At 47.4% G+C, this 15,247-nt stretch overlaps 1 protein-coding gene across 2 annotated transcripts in view; it reads right to left on the bottom strand.

Moving 5' to 3' along the window:
- PheRS-m (Phenylalanyl-tRNA synthetase, mitochondrial) overlaps nucleotides 1-15,247 on the bottom strand; it is a 279,883-nt gene that overhangs the window by 139,188 nt on the left and 125,448 nt on the right. For both annotated transcript variants that reach the window (XM_045754931.2, XM_045754932.2), the window contains one exon: nucleotides 6,094-6,225. In XM_045754931.2, the coding sequence (XP_045610887.1) occupies nucleotides 6,094-6,225 (132 nt within the window). The remainder of the gene's footprint in view (nucleotides 1-6,093; nucleotides 6,226-15,247) is intronic.

Raw genomic sequence — 15,247 nt, 5'->3', positions numbered from 1 at the left:
CTCGGTAAGAACAAAGCAGCTGGCCCAGATGGCGTTTCACCATGGGTTCTGAGAGAATGTGCATCTGAGCTCAGCATTCCACTTCACCTGATCTTTCAGGCATCCCTGTGTACAGGAATCGTAGCAGACGTGTGGAAACAGGCTAACATAGTTCCAATCTACAAAAGTGGCAGCAGGGAAGACCCCCTCAATTATAGACCTGTATCATTGACAAGTGTAATAATGAAAGTATTGGAAAAACTAATCAAAACTAAATGGGTAGAACACCTAGAGAGAAATGATATAATATCAGACAGACAGTATGGTTTTCGATCTGGAAGATCCTGTGTATCGAATTTACTCAGTTTCTATGATCGAGCAACAGAGATATTACAGGAAAGAGATGGTTGGGTTGACTGCATCTATCTGGACCTAAAAAAGGCTTTTGACAGAGTTCCACAAAAGAGGTTGTTCTGGAAACTGGAAAATATTGGAGGGGTGACAGGTAAGCTTTTATCATGGATGAAAAATTTTCTGACTGATAGAAAAATGAGGGCAGTAATCAGAGGCAATGTATCGAAATGGAGAAATGTCACAAGTGGAGTACCACAGGGTTCAGTTCTTGCACCAGTGATGTTTATTGTGTACATAAATGATCTACCAGTTGGTATACAGAATTATATGAACATGTTTGCTGATGATGCTAAGATAATAGGAAGGATAAGAAATTTAGATGATTGTCATGCCCTTCAAGAAGACCTGGACAAAATAAGTAGATGGAGCACCACTTGGCAAATGGAATTTAATGTTAATAAATGTCATGTTATGGAATGTGGAATAGGAGAACATAGACCCCACACAACCTATATATTATGTGAGAAATCTTTAAAGAATTCTGATAAAGAAAGAGATCTAGGGGTGGTTCTAGATAGAAAACTATCACCTGAGGACCACATAAAGAATATTGTGCAAGGAGCCTATGCTATGCTTTCTAACTTCAGAATTGCATTTAAATACATGGATGGCGATATACTAAAGAAATTGTTCATGACTTTTGTTAGGCCAAAGCTAGAATATGCAGCAGTTGTGTGGTGCCCATATCTTAAGAAGCACATCAACAAACTGGAAAAGGTGCAAAGACATGCTACTAAGTGGTTCCCAGAACTGAAGGGTAAGAGCTACGAGGAGAGGTTAGAAGCATTAAACATGCCAAAACTAGAAGACAGAAGAAAAAGAGGTGATATGATCACTACATACAAAATAGTAACAGGAATTGATAAAATCGACAGGGAAGATTTCCTGAGACCTGGCACTTCAAGAACAAGAGGTCATAGATTTAAACTAGCTAAACACAGATGCCGAAGAAATATAAGAAAATTCACCTTCGCAAATAGAGTGGTAGACGGTTGGAACAAGTTAAGTGAGAAGGTGGTGGAGGCCAAGACCATCAGTAGTTTCAAAGCGTTATATGACAAAGAGTGCTGGGAAGACGGGACACCACGAGCGTAGCTCTCATCCTGTAACTACACTTAGGTAATTACACTTAGGTAATTACTCACACAGTCAGCTGGTGGCGGCCACCATCAAGGCCAGACGCACTAATATTTCTCCTCCAATAATACTGTTTGTGGTGTTATTACACTATATACACATGTTATATAAAGTATCTAACTGTTTTATTCACCATACCTGTACAAATAAGCTGGTATGGTGCCCAAAGACCAAAGTGGTCACCAGTAAACAACATGATAAGCCGTGCAGACGACGCACTTCCCTCACCAAAATGGTGGCTCCCAACCTATTCCTATTGCTGTTATTACACTCTATACACGCATTATATGTAAGTATCTACATTTGTGTTCACCATAGTGAACCACTAAACTGGTATGGTGAGTGCAGTCAATAAAAGGTGGCCACACACAGTCAGAAGACAACGCCACAACCCTCCCTCCCACAGCATTACTCCTCCCTCCATGGCGCACAGCACTAAATATCACCACAATCCTGCTATTATCAGAATCCCGGTCTGTTTTATCACAGTCAGGGGTCTTCTATAATACTATCATCGCTAAATAATAGCATGAACATATATATTATGGAATTTGTAGGCGATGCTGTGGTCACAAGCTGAATAGCAGTGCTGTGAGCTCGTGCTGCGTGCGTCAGCCTTGGTGGCTCCCTCAATACTGAAGCTCTCACACCCAAGAATGTGGCCTGGATTTTTTTCTAGGTGGCATCTGGCAACTATCGGTCGTGGCTGCATTATAGCTGCCCTTATCCCAGGCTGGGCGTTTAAATTATAGCGCTAGACACGAAATCATATATATATGACATGCGCGGTTTCGGTTTTGTCACTGAAAGCATATATATATGATTTGCGCGGTTTAAGGGCTAAGGAGAAATACATCCAGAGGCGCGCACCCCGCAGAAGAAGAGGAGCAGTACAGAGTGGGAGGAGGAAGCGCCACTCCGAGCCATCCCACACCTGGAAGCAGAGGAAAGAACGAAGTGATGCCCCCACATATAAAATCCAGAACACCCCCCAGCATCCAGAGGGCCACGACTGGAGGGAGAAAACGAGCAAGAAGACGTAGAAAACCGCGAGAAACAATGCGGAACACACGAACATACCGTCCATAAACAAAACCCACACCCTGGCCCCAGTGAGCGAGGTACGAAACGCACCACCCGTCCACCAGGTGGTGTGGCTCGTATACCAGGCAGACACATATCGTACATACACATAACATACAGACACATCATATACACACATCGTACAAACACTAGGAAGGGATATGTAACGAAGATGAGGAATGTCGAAACTGGAAGTAGAGATGACTCGAAAACAAAACCAGGCAAAACCGAAGCGAAAGAAGATAGAGAACGGAAGGTAACCAACGATGCCGACCAAAGACTAGAGGGAAACCACATCGGAAGTCAACAGATGTTCCAATAATATTGGAAGGTATGAAGTGACGTGCGAACCAACGAGAACCACGACAAGCAAGCACAGATGCATGGAGGGACATATGGACAAAAATAAATCCCTGATCAAAGGACACGCAGGGACCCCGATATGAAGGGAACAGTATTACAACGTAAGCGCGAAAAGGGTAAGGAAAAGGGGGCGAAACACCCCCCCAGGAACGATGGGACTAAAGAACCCGAAGGGACACGGAACCGGACCCAGGGAGGGGTATACCTGAAACCAACAGGAAAACAGAGGGGAAAGGAACAACCCCACTCTGAGGAACTGCTAGCCTCTCACCAAGGGTACAAAGACCCAAGAGGGGCAAACGGGGCCGAGGCCCCCCAGGCAACCCCTCCCCAACCCCGGGAACCTCTATGGCACGACCCGGGGGCGAGCCGCACCCCCAAAGTCCCAGCTTGACAAGGAAGAGCCGTGGCAGCCGTACAAACACTAAGGAAGGGAGCCCACTGGTCAGACCCATACGGCACGGCTGGAGGAACCGACTCGAAAGCCTCTGCCGCCACCCCGGAAGAGGAAATCCCCCGAGACCGCCCGAGTCTCAACCCAACTAGACCCCGCACCAACCTTGAAACCCGCCTACGGTTCAGAGCCGGAAGCAAGTGTGCAGAACAGGAGGGGAAGGACGATGAGCAGAAGGAGCCAGAGCCAAAGCGACCCCCACCCCTAAGTCCGGATCCAGACAACCAAAACGGGGCAGCCTCGGGGCATTCGGGGCTGCAAACATCCAAGAGCGTTGCAGCAAACTACACCCAGCAAGCAACGCAGCAGCCGCCTGCACCTGATTATCATGACCAGTGGCCTGGGTGAACGAGAGCACATACCAACAACACCCGTCACACAACTCCGGGTCATAAGAAACAATGACCCAACAGGCAGCATGGCGGAGGCACAACCGGTGAGTGTCACCCTGAGACAAGGGGACAGAGCAACCGTCAAACTCGCAGGACACAAGGGGGGACTCTGGGGACACACCCATAGGACCACGGAGCCCCCATGGGGTTTTGCAGGGCCCTTAGCCTTGGGTACACGCTAAGGGAAGCCCAGGCAGGATACTGCGAACTGGCGCCCAAGTCTACCAAACAAACTTCTAAAAGCTGAACCCCCGTGGACATGTCCACTCATGGGGGCGAAGCGGGGAGTACCACCAACAGAAAATATAGAAATAAAAACACCTAGAACAGTAAAGGGGGAGCATAAAGGCAGACCCCCCCCATTAGGCAAAAACAAAAGAAAACCCCGTAAGAAGACAACGTACCCACACGGAACAGAGCTGGCCGCTGTTATTGGTGAAAACTAGCTGTGTGGTATCCCGCACCCTACCAGTGACGAAAACTACCACCTACCCAGAGACAAACCAGGCCAACAAAACCCCAGCCAATTCCAAGGGCGGCCCAGTACCGAGCAGAGGTAGCACCCAAGGTGACTTGTGGAAGGTGGCCCCAAGGGCAGTACTTACAGGGCACCTAGGGAAGAGAACCCTAGGCGCATGCAGCCCGAGTACTGTGGAAGCTCACTCCTGGCACACACCCCACCGGTAGAGACAGTCCACACCACAAGGCACAGAACTGAAACAAAAGCTGGAGCCAGAGGCCCTCGACCGGCCAGTAATTCCATCAGCCAAGAACTGCCAGTTGGATCGCCGGCGTGGAGGTCTGGGGCTCCCCTTTCCTCCTCCTGGGGAGGGGGGGAGGGGGTTGCGCAGACGGTGGTACAGCAATGTGATGACGTCATGCTAGTTTGATAATTTTGTTTGGCGAGTTCTGTCCACTCGTCCAGCTTATGGTAGCAATATTTTCACCAGAATAGGGGTTTGTTTTAGGGAGCCTACCTTTCTGGGTGCCTATCCTGGTTGATGGCAGACATAGAATGCTCCCAACAACATGGAGGTTTCCATAGGCCATTGCTCCTCGTGCCTCTCTGAGGGGGCCAGGTTCTGGCTCGTGGTCCCCGGTAGGCAACTCCTAGCACTTTGACTGATGCCAGAAAGTTATACATATCCATTCAGCCTGGATAGCTCCGGGGAGCCGACGGGGCTCCCCCCCAGAAAAATCCAGTTTTGGACCAATTCTCACCATTTTTATATATCGTGTGTGCCGCTGTCTGTTCTACAATCCTATTAGAATGAATTTTTTATAAACTCTAAACGTTTTGAGTTATACATTTTGTTGTATGAATTTGGTGCATATTTCAAATGCCATATTAACAATTTTTTTACAGTGAACTAAACTGAAAATCTATATTCTAAATGTATTAAAATGAAGATCATATACTATTCTGAGAGCATAACAACACTTAATGAACAACTAGTTATATTTAATATTTTTGCAGCTGATCTAAAAATCTGAAATTTTCAATATTTAATTTTTTAATTATTTTTAATTTTCTTGTTTTTAAAGTTACATTGGTGATCATTTAGACACAGTTGGAGTGTTTGTCTAGTAGATTATGCACAAAAAATTGGAAAGCGTTAGAACAAGTTTGAAAAATTTAACTTATAGTATCATCGGGTCCTGTCGTATATATAAGCCATGTGCAGTTTAAGGGTTAACCTGTGACTGATGACCCGAAACTAATAAAGCACTATATCAGTTCAGATAGCTTCAGGGAGCCGGCAGGGCTCCCCACAGAAAGAAGAGGGTGTAGAATGGGGAGTCAGGGGAGAGAGAGACTAACCTGGATACAGCAGGGTACCCTGTGAGAACGGAATATATTGAATATGTACTGTTAAAACACACACACACAACCTTATTATATTGTCAACATATGACTTCAACTTTTAGATAATTTCAAACTTCAGGTTGATGAAGCAAGGTGGCTGCAATTTCAATGATTGACAAGTATCAATGATTCTTAGCATTGAACATGCAGTAGTAACATCGAGAAAATATTGATAAAGTGTTAATGTTTTAGCAAGTAATGAAAATTAATTTGAGATTCAATTCTTTTGGATACCCACTGAATGCTGGCATCTCAAAGCATGATACTGTAGCAGATTAATGAAAGAAAATAATGTAGGTGCTTCAGTATGAGTAACAAGAGAATATTGAAATGAATGTCCCATGTAAAACATTATTATAATGTGCGACAAATATAAATTTTGGATGGATTACTAGGCAACTTACTGTTGAAAAGAATCTCCTGTTCAATGATACCACAACCCAATAGTTCCACCCAGTCATTGTTGAGCTTAACTTCCAACTCCCACGACGGGTGAGTAAAGGGGAAGTATGCGTCCACCCATCTCCACTCAACATCTGTCAAATTGTTGATTCTTTAGAATAACAAGATTACTTCAAATCATACTTAAGAGTTACCAAATAATTGAATTAGTTAAATTGATTAATAATTCTAAAAAGTAAAGTGGTAAAGTGACACATTATGGAAGGTTAGTGAAAGTCCAGGAAAAGTCATGAAATTTCACTGGTGCAGGTGTGTCATGAGCAAGACAACTGAAGGAAGAGTAAGATTATAGGTGCTGGTGTGTCATGAGCAAAACAACTGAAGGAAGAGTAAGATTATAGGTGCTGGTGTGTCACGAGCAAGACTAATGATGGACCAGTAATATCATAGGTGCTGGTGTGCCAGGAGTAAGACTTGTAAATCTGGGGATGAATGTAATGAAATGCCTTTTTCTGATGGATGCTTTTGACTCCCTGAAGCTATACACTGAGATGGTTCCAATCTACCAGTTGTTAGGCGAACTGCAAACCTGTGCCATAACCTGGCCCCCCCCCCCCCTCACACAAGCACTGGGAGCAGTGACATTTCACCACCTCACTAGGAAAGGCTTCCTGAATGTCAATAAGTCAAAACAAACAACTCCTGGATTCAAATAAGACTGAAGCTTCACAACTGAACCCCAGCTAAGTAAATAACTGATAGCCTCTCAAAACTAGCTTGAGATTGTTTGCCCTACCTCACACGCTTATTTGGGAAGAGAGGGGGGATGGGGCTCACCATCTCCAGGTGTCCCAGCTGTCACTTCTGAAGCAGATGCACAAACAAAACCCACATGACTACCTGTAAGGGAAGGTGGAATCAGGAAGCCACTGTAGCTAACACAAAAAGAGGCATTTCATTACATTCAACACAGGTTTCCTCGGAAAAGCTCCTTGTGGATCCATAAAGCTAACTACCCACAGAGAAGGAATAACACACAGGAACTTACCAGAGAGGAGAGAGAAACTCTAGATGAAAGATACATCTAAAGGCCACACAAGGAATTTCAACCAAATACTTTGCTGCAAGAATCCTGTTAGACTGCCAAAACACTCATCCTCAAATATCAGCCCCTGACATATTAGCAAACAGCTATAAGAGCGGCACATTTTCGAACATCATGGGCACAAGGTAGATCACAGACTGGCTAGACTTAACAACACTGCGGATGACCTGAGAAATGCAAACCTTGGAACAGAGAATGAAGGAAACAGGATATACCCCCAAATGTGAAGCAGAATTGGTGGCATGCTGGAAGCAGCAGCGAGTCACCACCAGACATGGCACATGAAACTTTGAAACACATGAAACAACCAGGACCCCCAGGGGTCCTAGTCGAACCAAGCAGGTGTCAATAACCAAAGAACCCTCTGGAAGCCACCCGACTCGTTCTTTGACAAAAAAAAAATGTTGAATGTAATAAAATGCCATTTTCTGGGGGAGACCTGGAGGCTCACCGGAGCTATCCAGGCTGATATGAATGTATCAGACCCTGGCATCAGTCAAGCGAATTGAGTTCTTAGGCCTACTGGGGACCACGAGCCAGAACCTGGCACCTGCAGAGAGGCACGAAGAGCAATGGACTATAGAAACCCCCGTGTGGTTGGAAGCATTCTATGTCTGGTATTGACCGGGTTAGGCACCCAGAAAAGTAGGCGCCCCAAAACAAACCCCATCTGGTTAAAATATTGCTACTGAAAGCCGAACTGTTAGACAGAACTCCCCAAATGAAAAATGAGCAAATGAGCATGACGTCATAACAGTCATTGCAGCGCAGTCTGTGCAGCATTCCCCCCTCCCTGGGAGAGGGAAGGGGGAGCCTCAGACACCCGCACCGGTAATCCACACCTTCAGTTCTGAGGCTGAATGTCAAAAACCTGTGAAAAATGCCAAGCAGAGGAAGGGAGGGAGGGAGGGAGGGTTGCAGGGGAGCTTCCCGGTCTCACCCAGAAAATGGTGTTTCATTACATTCAACGCTGGTTTTCTGGGGGGGAGCCCCTTCAGTGCCCAGGAGCTACTTAACCAAAGATAAAACAAGAGGGACTTACCTAGGAGGCGGTCGCCAGTTGCTCCTCAACTCGAAGTCGAGACAACTGGCTGCAACCATTGACCCAAAGTGACACATCCCCTTCTCCCAGGGCCATAATTACTGACTAGGTAGCAAGCGGCCAGGACCCTGTTTGACCTCCAAAAACCTTGTGCCCGAATGTCAGCCCAAGACATGTTGACAAAGACAGCAGCCAAAGCAGCAAACTGACGAACATCATGGGCATGAGGATAGACCGCAGGCTGGCTGGACCGAATAACCCTGTAGACGGCCTGGGAGACCGGAACCATGGAACAGGGAAGAAGGGAAACCAGGTCAACCCAAAGTGTGTCCCCGGCCACTCAGGCTGTGGTGTGCAGGTAACGTCGAAGAGCTGCAACTGGACACAACACATGATGCACTCCCGGCCGAACCAGCCAAGCATCAACAACCCAAGGACCCCTCCGGTAAGCAGCAGTTTCATCCTTCGCCAGAAAAGAAGGAGACGGCTGCAAACAAACCTTCTACCAGAACCAAAAGAGCAGAAATCTTTGTGCTGGAGAAGACCATGAAGCTTCCCAACCTGACCCCCAGAGGCCATTGCCAATAAGAAAACACCAGCGTTGAATGTAATGAAACGCCATTTTCTGGGTGAGCCAAGGAGGCTCCCTGGAGCTTATCAGGCTAATGTATGTTATATTAGACCGGGACATTAGCTAAGGAGTTCAGACCTATCAGGGACCAGCGCCAGAACCTGGCCCCTTCAGAAAGGTTTCAGGGAGCAATGGCCCTGGAAAACCCCTTGTGGTTGGGGTTTCCCTTATCTGCCATCGCCGGGGTTAGGCACCCAGAAAAGTAGGCATAACAAAACAAACCCCACATGGTAAAAAACTCAAACAAAAAACCGAACAGAGAGGTAGAATCTCCCTACAATCCCAAGGAAACAAGCAAACATCACACTTTACTGCTGCGCCGATCGTCTGCGCAGCCCTCCCCGCCCCGAGAAAGGGAGGGGGGAGCCTCGGACCTACCGCGTCGGCTGCCTAGGTTCAGTTCAGAAGCTAAGCTTCAACCAACGCAAAAAAAACGCCGACTGGTGGGAGGGAGGGTTGCCAGGGAGTATCCTGGGATCACCCAGAAAATGGCGTTTTATTACATTCAACGCTGGTTTTCTGTGGGGAGCCCCTACATCTTCATATCCAAGGAGAAGAAAAAGAAAGGGCTAACCCGGGAGGCGGCCGCCACAAACTCCGCAACGCGAAGCCAAGACAAAAGGCTGCAACCTGCGACCCACGGCAACAAGAATGCACAGGAGCAGACGCACATAAAGAATGGGCAGCCAAGAACCTGTGCGACCCTCAAATCCCTGCGCCCGAAATGAGCCCTAGAGGTCACCAACACGGCAGCAAAAGCTGTAAACATCCGAACAGCACGGGTGCAAGGACAGACCGCAGGCTGGAAGACTGAAAAATGCTGCGGACGACCTGGGAGACCCGAGCCCTGAAACAGGGAACGAGGGGAACCGGATCAACCCAAAGCGCATCCCCAGACACGGTACGCAGGTAACGGCAAAAAGCGCAACTGGTCAACACACGACGCACCCCGGCCAAACCAATCAAGCATTAATAACCCAAGAACCCTTCCGGAAAGCAGCCGTCTCGACCGTCGCCAGGACAGAGAAAGGCTGCAAACGTACAAACCTACCACCAGTACCAAAGAGCAGAAACCTGAACCGAAGGGACTACCACAAACTGAGAAGATAAAAAAGCACCCTGATCAAGAACCGGGACGGCTCAGGCGATGCATGAGCAGGCCGGAGGTGAAACAAAACACGAGAAAGCATACGAAATGGGGTAGATACCTGGTTGATGGGGTTCTGGGAGTTCTTCTACTCCCCAAGCTCGGCCTGAGGCCAGGCTTGACTTGTGAGAGTTTGGTCCACCAGGCTGTTGCTTGAAGCGGCCCGCCGGGCCACATACCCACCACAGCCCGGCTGATCCGGAACTTCTCTTAGAAAACCGTCCAGTTTTCTCTTGAAGATGTCCACGGTTGTTCCGGCAACATTTCTTATAGTCGCTGAGAGGACGTTGAACAACCGTGGACCTCTGATGTTTATACAGTGCTCTCTGATTGTGCCTATGGCACCTCTGCTCTTCACTGGTTCAATCTTGCATTTTCTTCCATATCGTTCACTCCAGTACGTTGTTATTTTATTGTGTAGATTTGGGACCTGACCCTCCAGTATTTTCCATGTGTATATTATTTGGTATCTCTCTCGTCTCCTTTCTAGAGAATACATTTGGAGAGCTTTGAGACGATCCCAATAATTTAGGTGTTTTATCTCGTCTATGCGTGCCGTATATGTTCTCTGTATTCCCTCTATTTCAGCAATCTCTCCTGCTCTAAAGGGGGAAGTGAGTACTGAGCAGTACTCGAGACGGGACAACACAAGTGACTTGAAGAGTACAACCATTGTGATGGGATCCCTGGATTTGAAAGTTCTCGTAATCCATCCGATCATTTTTCTGGCTGACGCGATATTTGCTTGGTTATGCTCCCTAAATGTTAGATCGTCGGACATCATTATTCCCAAATCCTTGACATGATGTTTTTCTACTATGGGAAGATTCAATTGTGTTTTGTACCCTGTATTATGTTTCAGATCCTCATTTTTGCCGTACCTGAGTACCTGAAATTTATCACTGTTAAACATCATGTTATTTTCTGTTGCCCAATCGAAAACTTTGTTGACATCTGCTTGTAGTTTTTCAATGTCTTCAGCAGAAGTAATTTTCATGCTGATTTTTGTGTCATCTGTAATGGACGACACGAAGCTGTGACGTGTATTTTAGTCAATATCAGATATGAGAATAAGGAACAGTAGCGGTGCAAGGACTGTACCTTGAGGTACAGAGCTTTTAACATCGCTTGGACTCTATTTTATCTGATTGACTGTTACTCTTTGTGTTCTGTTCGACAGGAAATTGAGTATCCAGTGTCCTACTTTTCCAGTTATTCCCATTAACCTCATTTTGTGAGCTATCACCCCATGGTCACATTTGTCGAACGCCTTTGCAAAGTCTGTGTATACAACATCTGCATTTTGCTTTTCTTCTAGGGCTTCTGTGATTTTGTCATAGTGGTTGAGTAACTGTGACAGACATGATCTTCCCGCTCTAAATCCATGTTGTCCTGGATTGTGCAATTCATTGTTCTCCATAAAACTAGAAATTTGATTCCTAATTACTTTTTCAAACACTTTTATTATGTGTAATGTTAGTGCAACTGGCCTATAATTTTTTGCCAAGGCTTTACTTCCCCCCTTGTGCAACGGAGCTATATCTGCAAATTTAAGTGCTGCTGGTATCTCCCCTGTATCCAGGCTCTTTCTCCATATTACGCTGAGTGCTCTCGCTACTGGTACTTTACATTTCTTTATGAATATTGAATTCCATGAGTCAGGCCCAGGGGCTGAGTGCATAGGCATATTTTCAATTTCTCTTTCAAAGTCTTCCGAGTTTGTGGTAATATCCGTTATATTATCTGCAGCTCGAATGTCATTCATAAAGAAGCTGTCTGGGTCATCAACTTTCATGTTGTTTATTGGTGTGCTAAACATAGCCTCATACTGGCTTCTTAGAATTTCACTAATCTCTTTGTTGTCCTCTGTGTACGTACCTTCACTTGTAATTAACGGTCCAATACTGGTCGAGGTTTTGGATTTTGATTTTGCGTATGTGAAAAAATATTTCGGATTTTTCCTTATCTCGAAAGGGGCCTCTCCTTATCTTATCCTTTCCTTATCTCCTTTTCCTTTCCTTATCTCCTAGGGGCCTCGTAGCCTGGTGGATAGCGCGCAGGGCTCGTAATTCTGTGGCGCGGGTTCGATTCCCGCACGAGGTAGAAACAAATGGGCAAAGTTTCTTTCACCCTGAATGCCCCTGTTACCTAGCAGTAAAATAGGTACCTGGGTGTTAGTCAGCTGTCACGGGCTGCTTCCTGGGGGTGGAGGCCTGGTCGAGGACCGGGCCGCGGGGACACTAAAAAAAAAAAAAACCCCGAAATCATCTCAAGATAACCTCAAGATGTATGTACCTTACCTATCTCTTGTATAGCTTTCTGTTCCAATTCCATTTCCTCCGACTCATATGATCGCTTCAACGTTTGTTCTATTTCTTCGATCTCCCTGCTTAGGCTTGTTTTCCTTACTTGTGATAGTTGTGTCTGCCTAAGCATTTCCGTTATTTTTTCCCTTCTCCTGTACAGTCATCTGCGTTCTCTTTCTAGAGTGGTCCTCTTTCTGCCCCTCCTCACAGGCACGTGCTTCAAGCAGACCTTGTAAGCTTCAGCTGTCAGTTGTGCTATTCCCTGTGTGGGAGTTTTGTCGCTTAGGACCGTCTCCCATTGAATGATGGGATGATGGGTAGATGTGATGTCCACCCCGAACGCAAGCCGGAGTGGCTCCGCCAGGGCCGCACAAAACGAGGCGACAGTAAGAAACATCAAAGAACTGTAGTCTTGAAAACATAGAAAGGACAAGACAACCTGATGCGAAAGAGAAAACAACCTTCGAAGAGTAAGAAAAAGTGCATAGAAACACCAGGAACGTCATACTGTCGCCAAGACAAAGCTTGCAGGTGGGACACCGTCAACAAAACCACCTGATCACCACAGAGATGGTGATACCCGCGTCAAAATACCAGACGCGAAGAGCCGAGGAGAAGGCCGAACCAGTCACGAACAGGACCGATCTGACCTGCTGAAAGAGGCGGAGCCGCGGGAAAACGCCCTGGGTTCGGACACCTATCAAGCAGCGTCTGAAAATAAAGCTGGGCCGGCCACCAAGGAACCATAAGGACTACTCTCGTGGGAATGGGCTCCAACTCAGCCAGAACCCGAAGCAACAGCTGGACCGGGAGAAGAGGAACAAGTACCCTACCTTGACCAGTCCTGCCGAAAAGCATCCACCGCGAACGCCTCACAGGCGGGATAAGGCACCACATAAAAGGGGCGATGCCTAGACCATGCCGACTCGAAGACGTCCATGGCCAGGAGTCCATACGTCCGGCAGAGCCAACAAAACGAGTCGGCGACGACTGGCCAATCCGCTAACAGAGGAATGAACCAAGACAGCTGACTGCCAGGACGCAGGACACACCCCGGACATGAACCTCACGGTTAGCCAAACCCCGAGAATCCAGCAAACGAGCCACTCTAAGGAACCAACCCCAAAGGTCAACACCTAAGAGAAACCCTGTGCTTCCGGCAAAGAACTGCCAGAGAACAGTCCGAATGGAGCTGAATGGTAGAGCACCGAGTGACCCAAACCCTCCGAAGCGCAAACCAGACAGCCACGAACTCCCGAACCGTGCTGTGAGCCCGATGGATGGACAGACCCCACCATCCCCGGCCAACCTGGTGAGCACTGGTCACAAAGCCCCAGCCGAGAGAGGACCCGTCTGTGAACATATCAAACGAAGGCTCAGGGAGGTGCCAAGGCACGGAACCCCGAAAACCCCAAAGAGGAAGCTGGTGATGCAGCACCAACACAAGATCCCCAGAGGAACGAACAAAACGATTGCAAGAGGCGGAAGCGGAGTCTCCGAAGGAACCAACAGACGCCGAAGCCAAACCCGACCCCGCAGGCAGACCAGCACGTCGAAGTTCAGACTCCCGCACAACTGCTCGAGCAACCGCTAAGCAGCCCGGGACCCCCTCATGAACAGCCAAAGGCGGGACCACAGCCGCAGCAACACTTCTGGAGGGAAAGACAAGGAGCAGCCCAAGAGCCCTAAACAAGGCCCAGCCAGGTCCGAACCCGGGACGGAAACAGATGGAATGGCCTCTAGCTCACCAGGAAACCAAACTCGGCAATCTGGAAAGAACCACACCCCTGGCAAGCAGACAAGCGGACTGACTGGGAGCCCACACCAGCCAGTCGTCGAGGTAGGCTAGACACCGAATCCCAAGCAGATTCAGACAGGGCACCAAGATCTGGTAAAGATGCAAAAATACACCAAGTGCCAATTACAAAATAGGGAAGGCAACAAAAGCGGCAAGCCTGAAGCCCCACCACCAATTGTGCCAGTCCCGGAAAACTAGAGAGGAACGTGCCAAGAAGTGACCTGGAGGTCCAGGGCCACCATCCAGGCACCCAGCCCCAACAGAAGCCGGACAGGAGACAACAGTCCTCCGATGAGGGCATAGAATCCAGGGCGCAGACTGAAGAAGTCCAGAAGAACCGCAGATTCGACAGGCCCATGTCTGCAAAGAGCAGACGGGAACCCCAGAAGGGTGGAATGGATGGACCACGTCCAACGCATCCACTAAGATGACAAGACGAAGCACAGGGAAAGAAGCCCACCCCGCCAGCCCTGAACCCCCCAAAGGGGGAGAAGCCTTCCACCGCTGCCACCAGAGGCCGGAAGACAACCAAAAGCGCCCACTAACTGCGGGACCATGCGAGAGTCAACAGAGTAAGCTGCTCCCCCAGCACCTCGTCAACAGTGAAGGGAACAGAGCCCCCTCCGAAAGGAAAGGTACATATACACATACACACAAGATATGTTACACACACTATCTTCTATCCCAAGTTCTTTCCCATGAGGCAGACAAGAGAAGCTCCAGCATATTTCAACAATCCTAAGTATTGTAGTACAGGATGATGATAGTGAGTGGTGTCCCAGAGTACATAAAGGTATAGTGCTTTTGAAAACTAGGTGAGATAACAAGAATGTGCCAAGGGAAGTGAAAAATTGGATGAGAAAAAGTTGCCCTAGTGTTTACAGTGCAGAGAAGAACATTCAAGATGGTCGCCAGCAAGAGGAAATACAAAACAGAGCTTGATTTTGTTGGATTCAGTGAAGAAAGCATTGATATAACCAGTCTATACAACAAGTTGGTAAAATTAGATACTATAGTGACCTCTCATGTTGAAATAATTAGTAAATTGAAAAAAAGTAATGACTATTTAAATAGCAAAGTTGTATGTCTTGAGGGTGTAGTGAATGATTTGTGCAAGGATAAGAATC

The sequence above is a fragment of the Procambarus clarkii genome, chromosome 9, assembly GCF_040958095.1.
Source record: "Procambarus clarkii isolate CNS0578487 chromosome 9, FALCON_Pclarkii_2.0, whole genome shotgun sequence".
Classification (NCBI taxonomy): Eukaryota; Metazoa; Arthropoda; class Malacostraca; order Decapoda; family Cambaridae; genus Procambarus; species Procambarus clarkii.
This window is presented reverse-complemented; position numbering and strand designations above follow the sequence as displayed.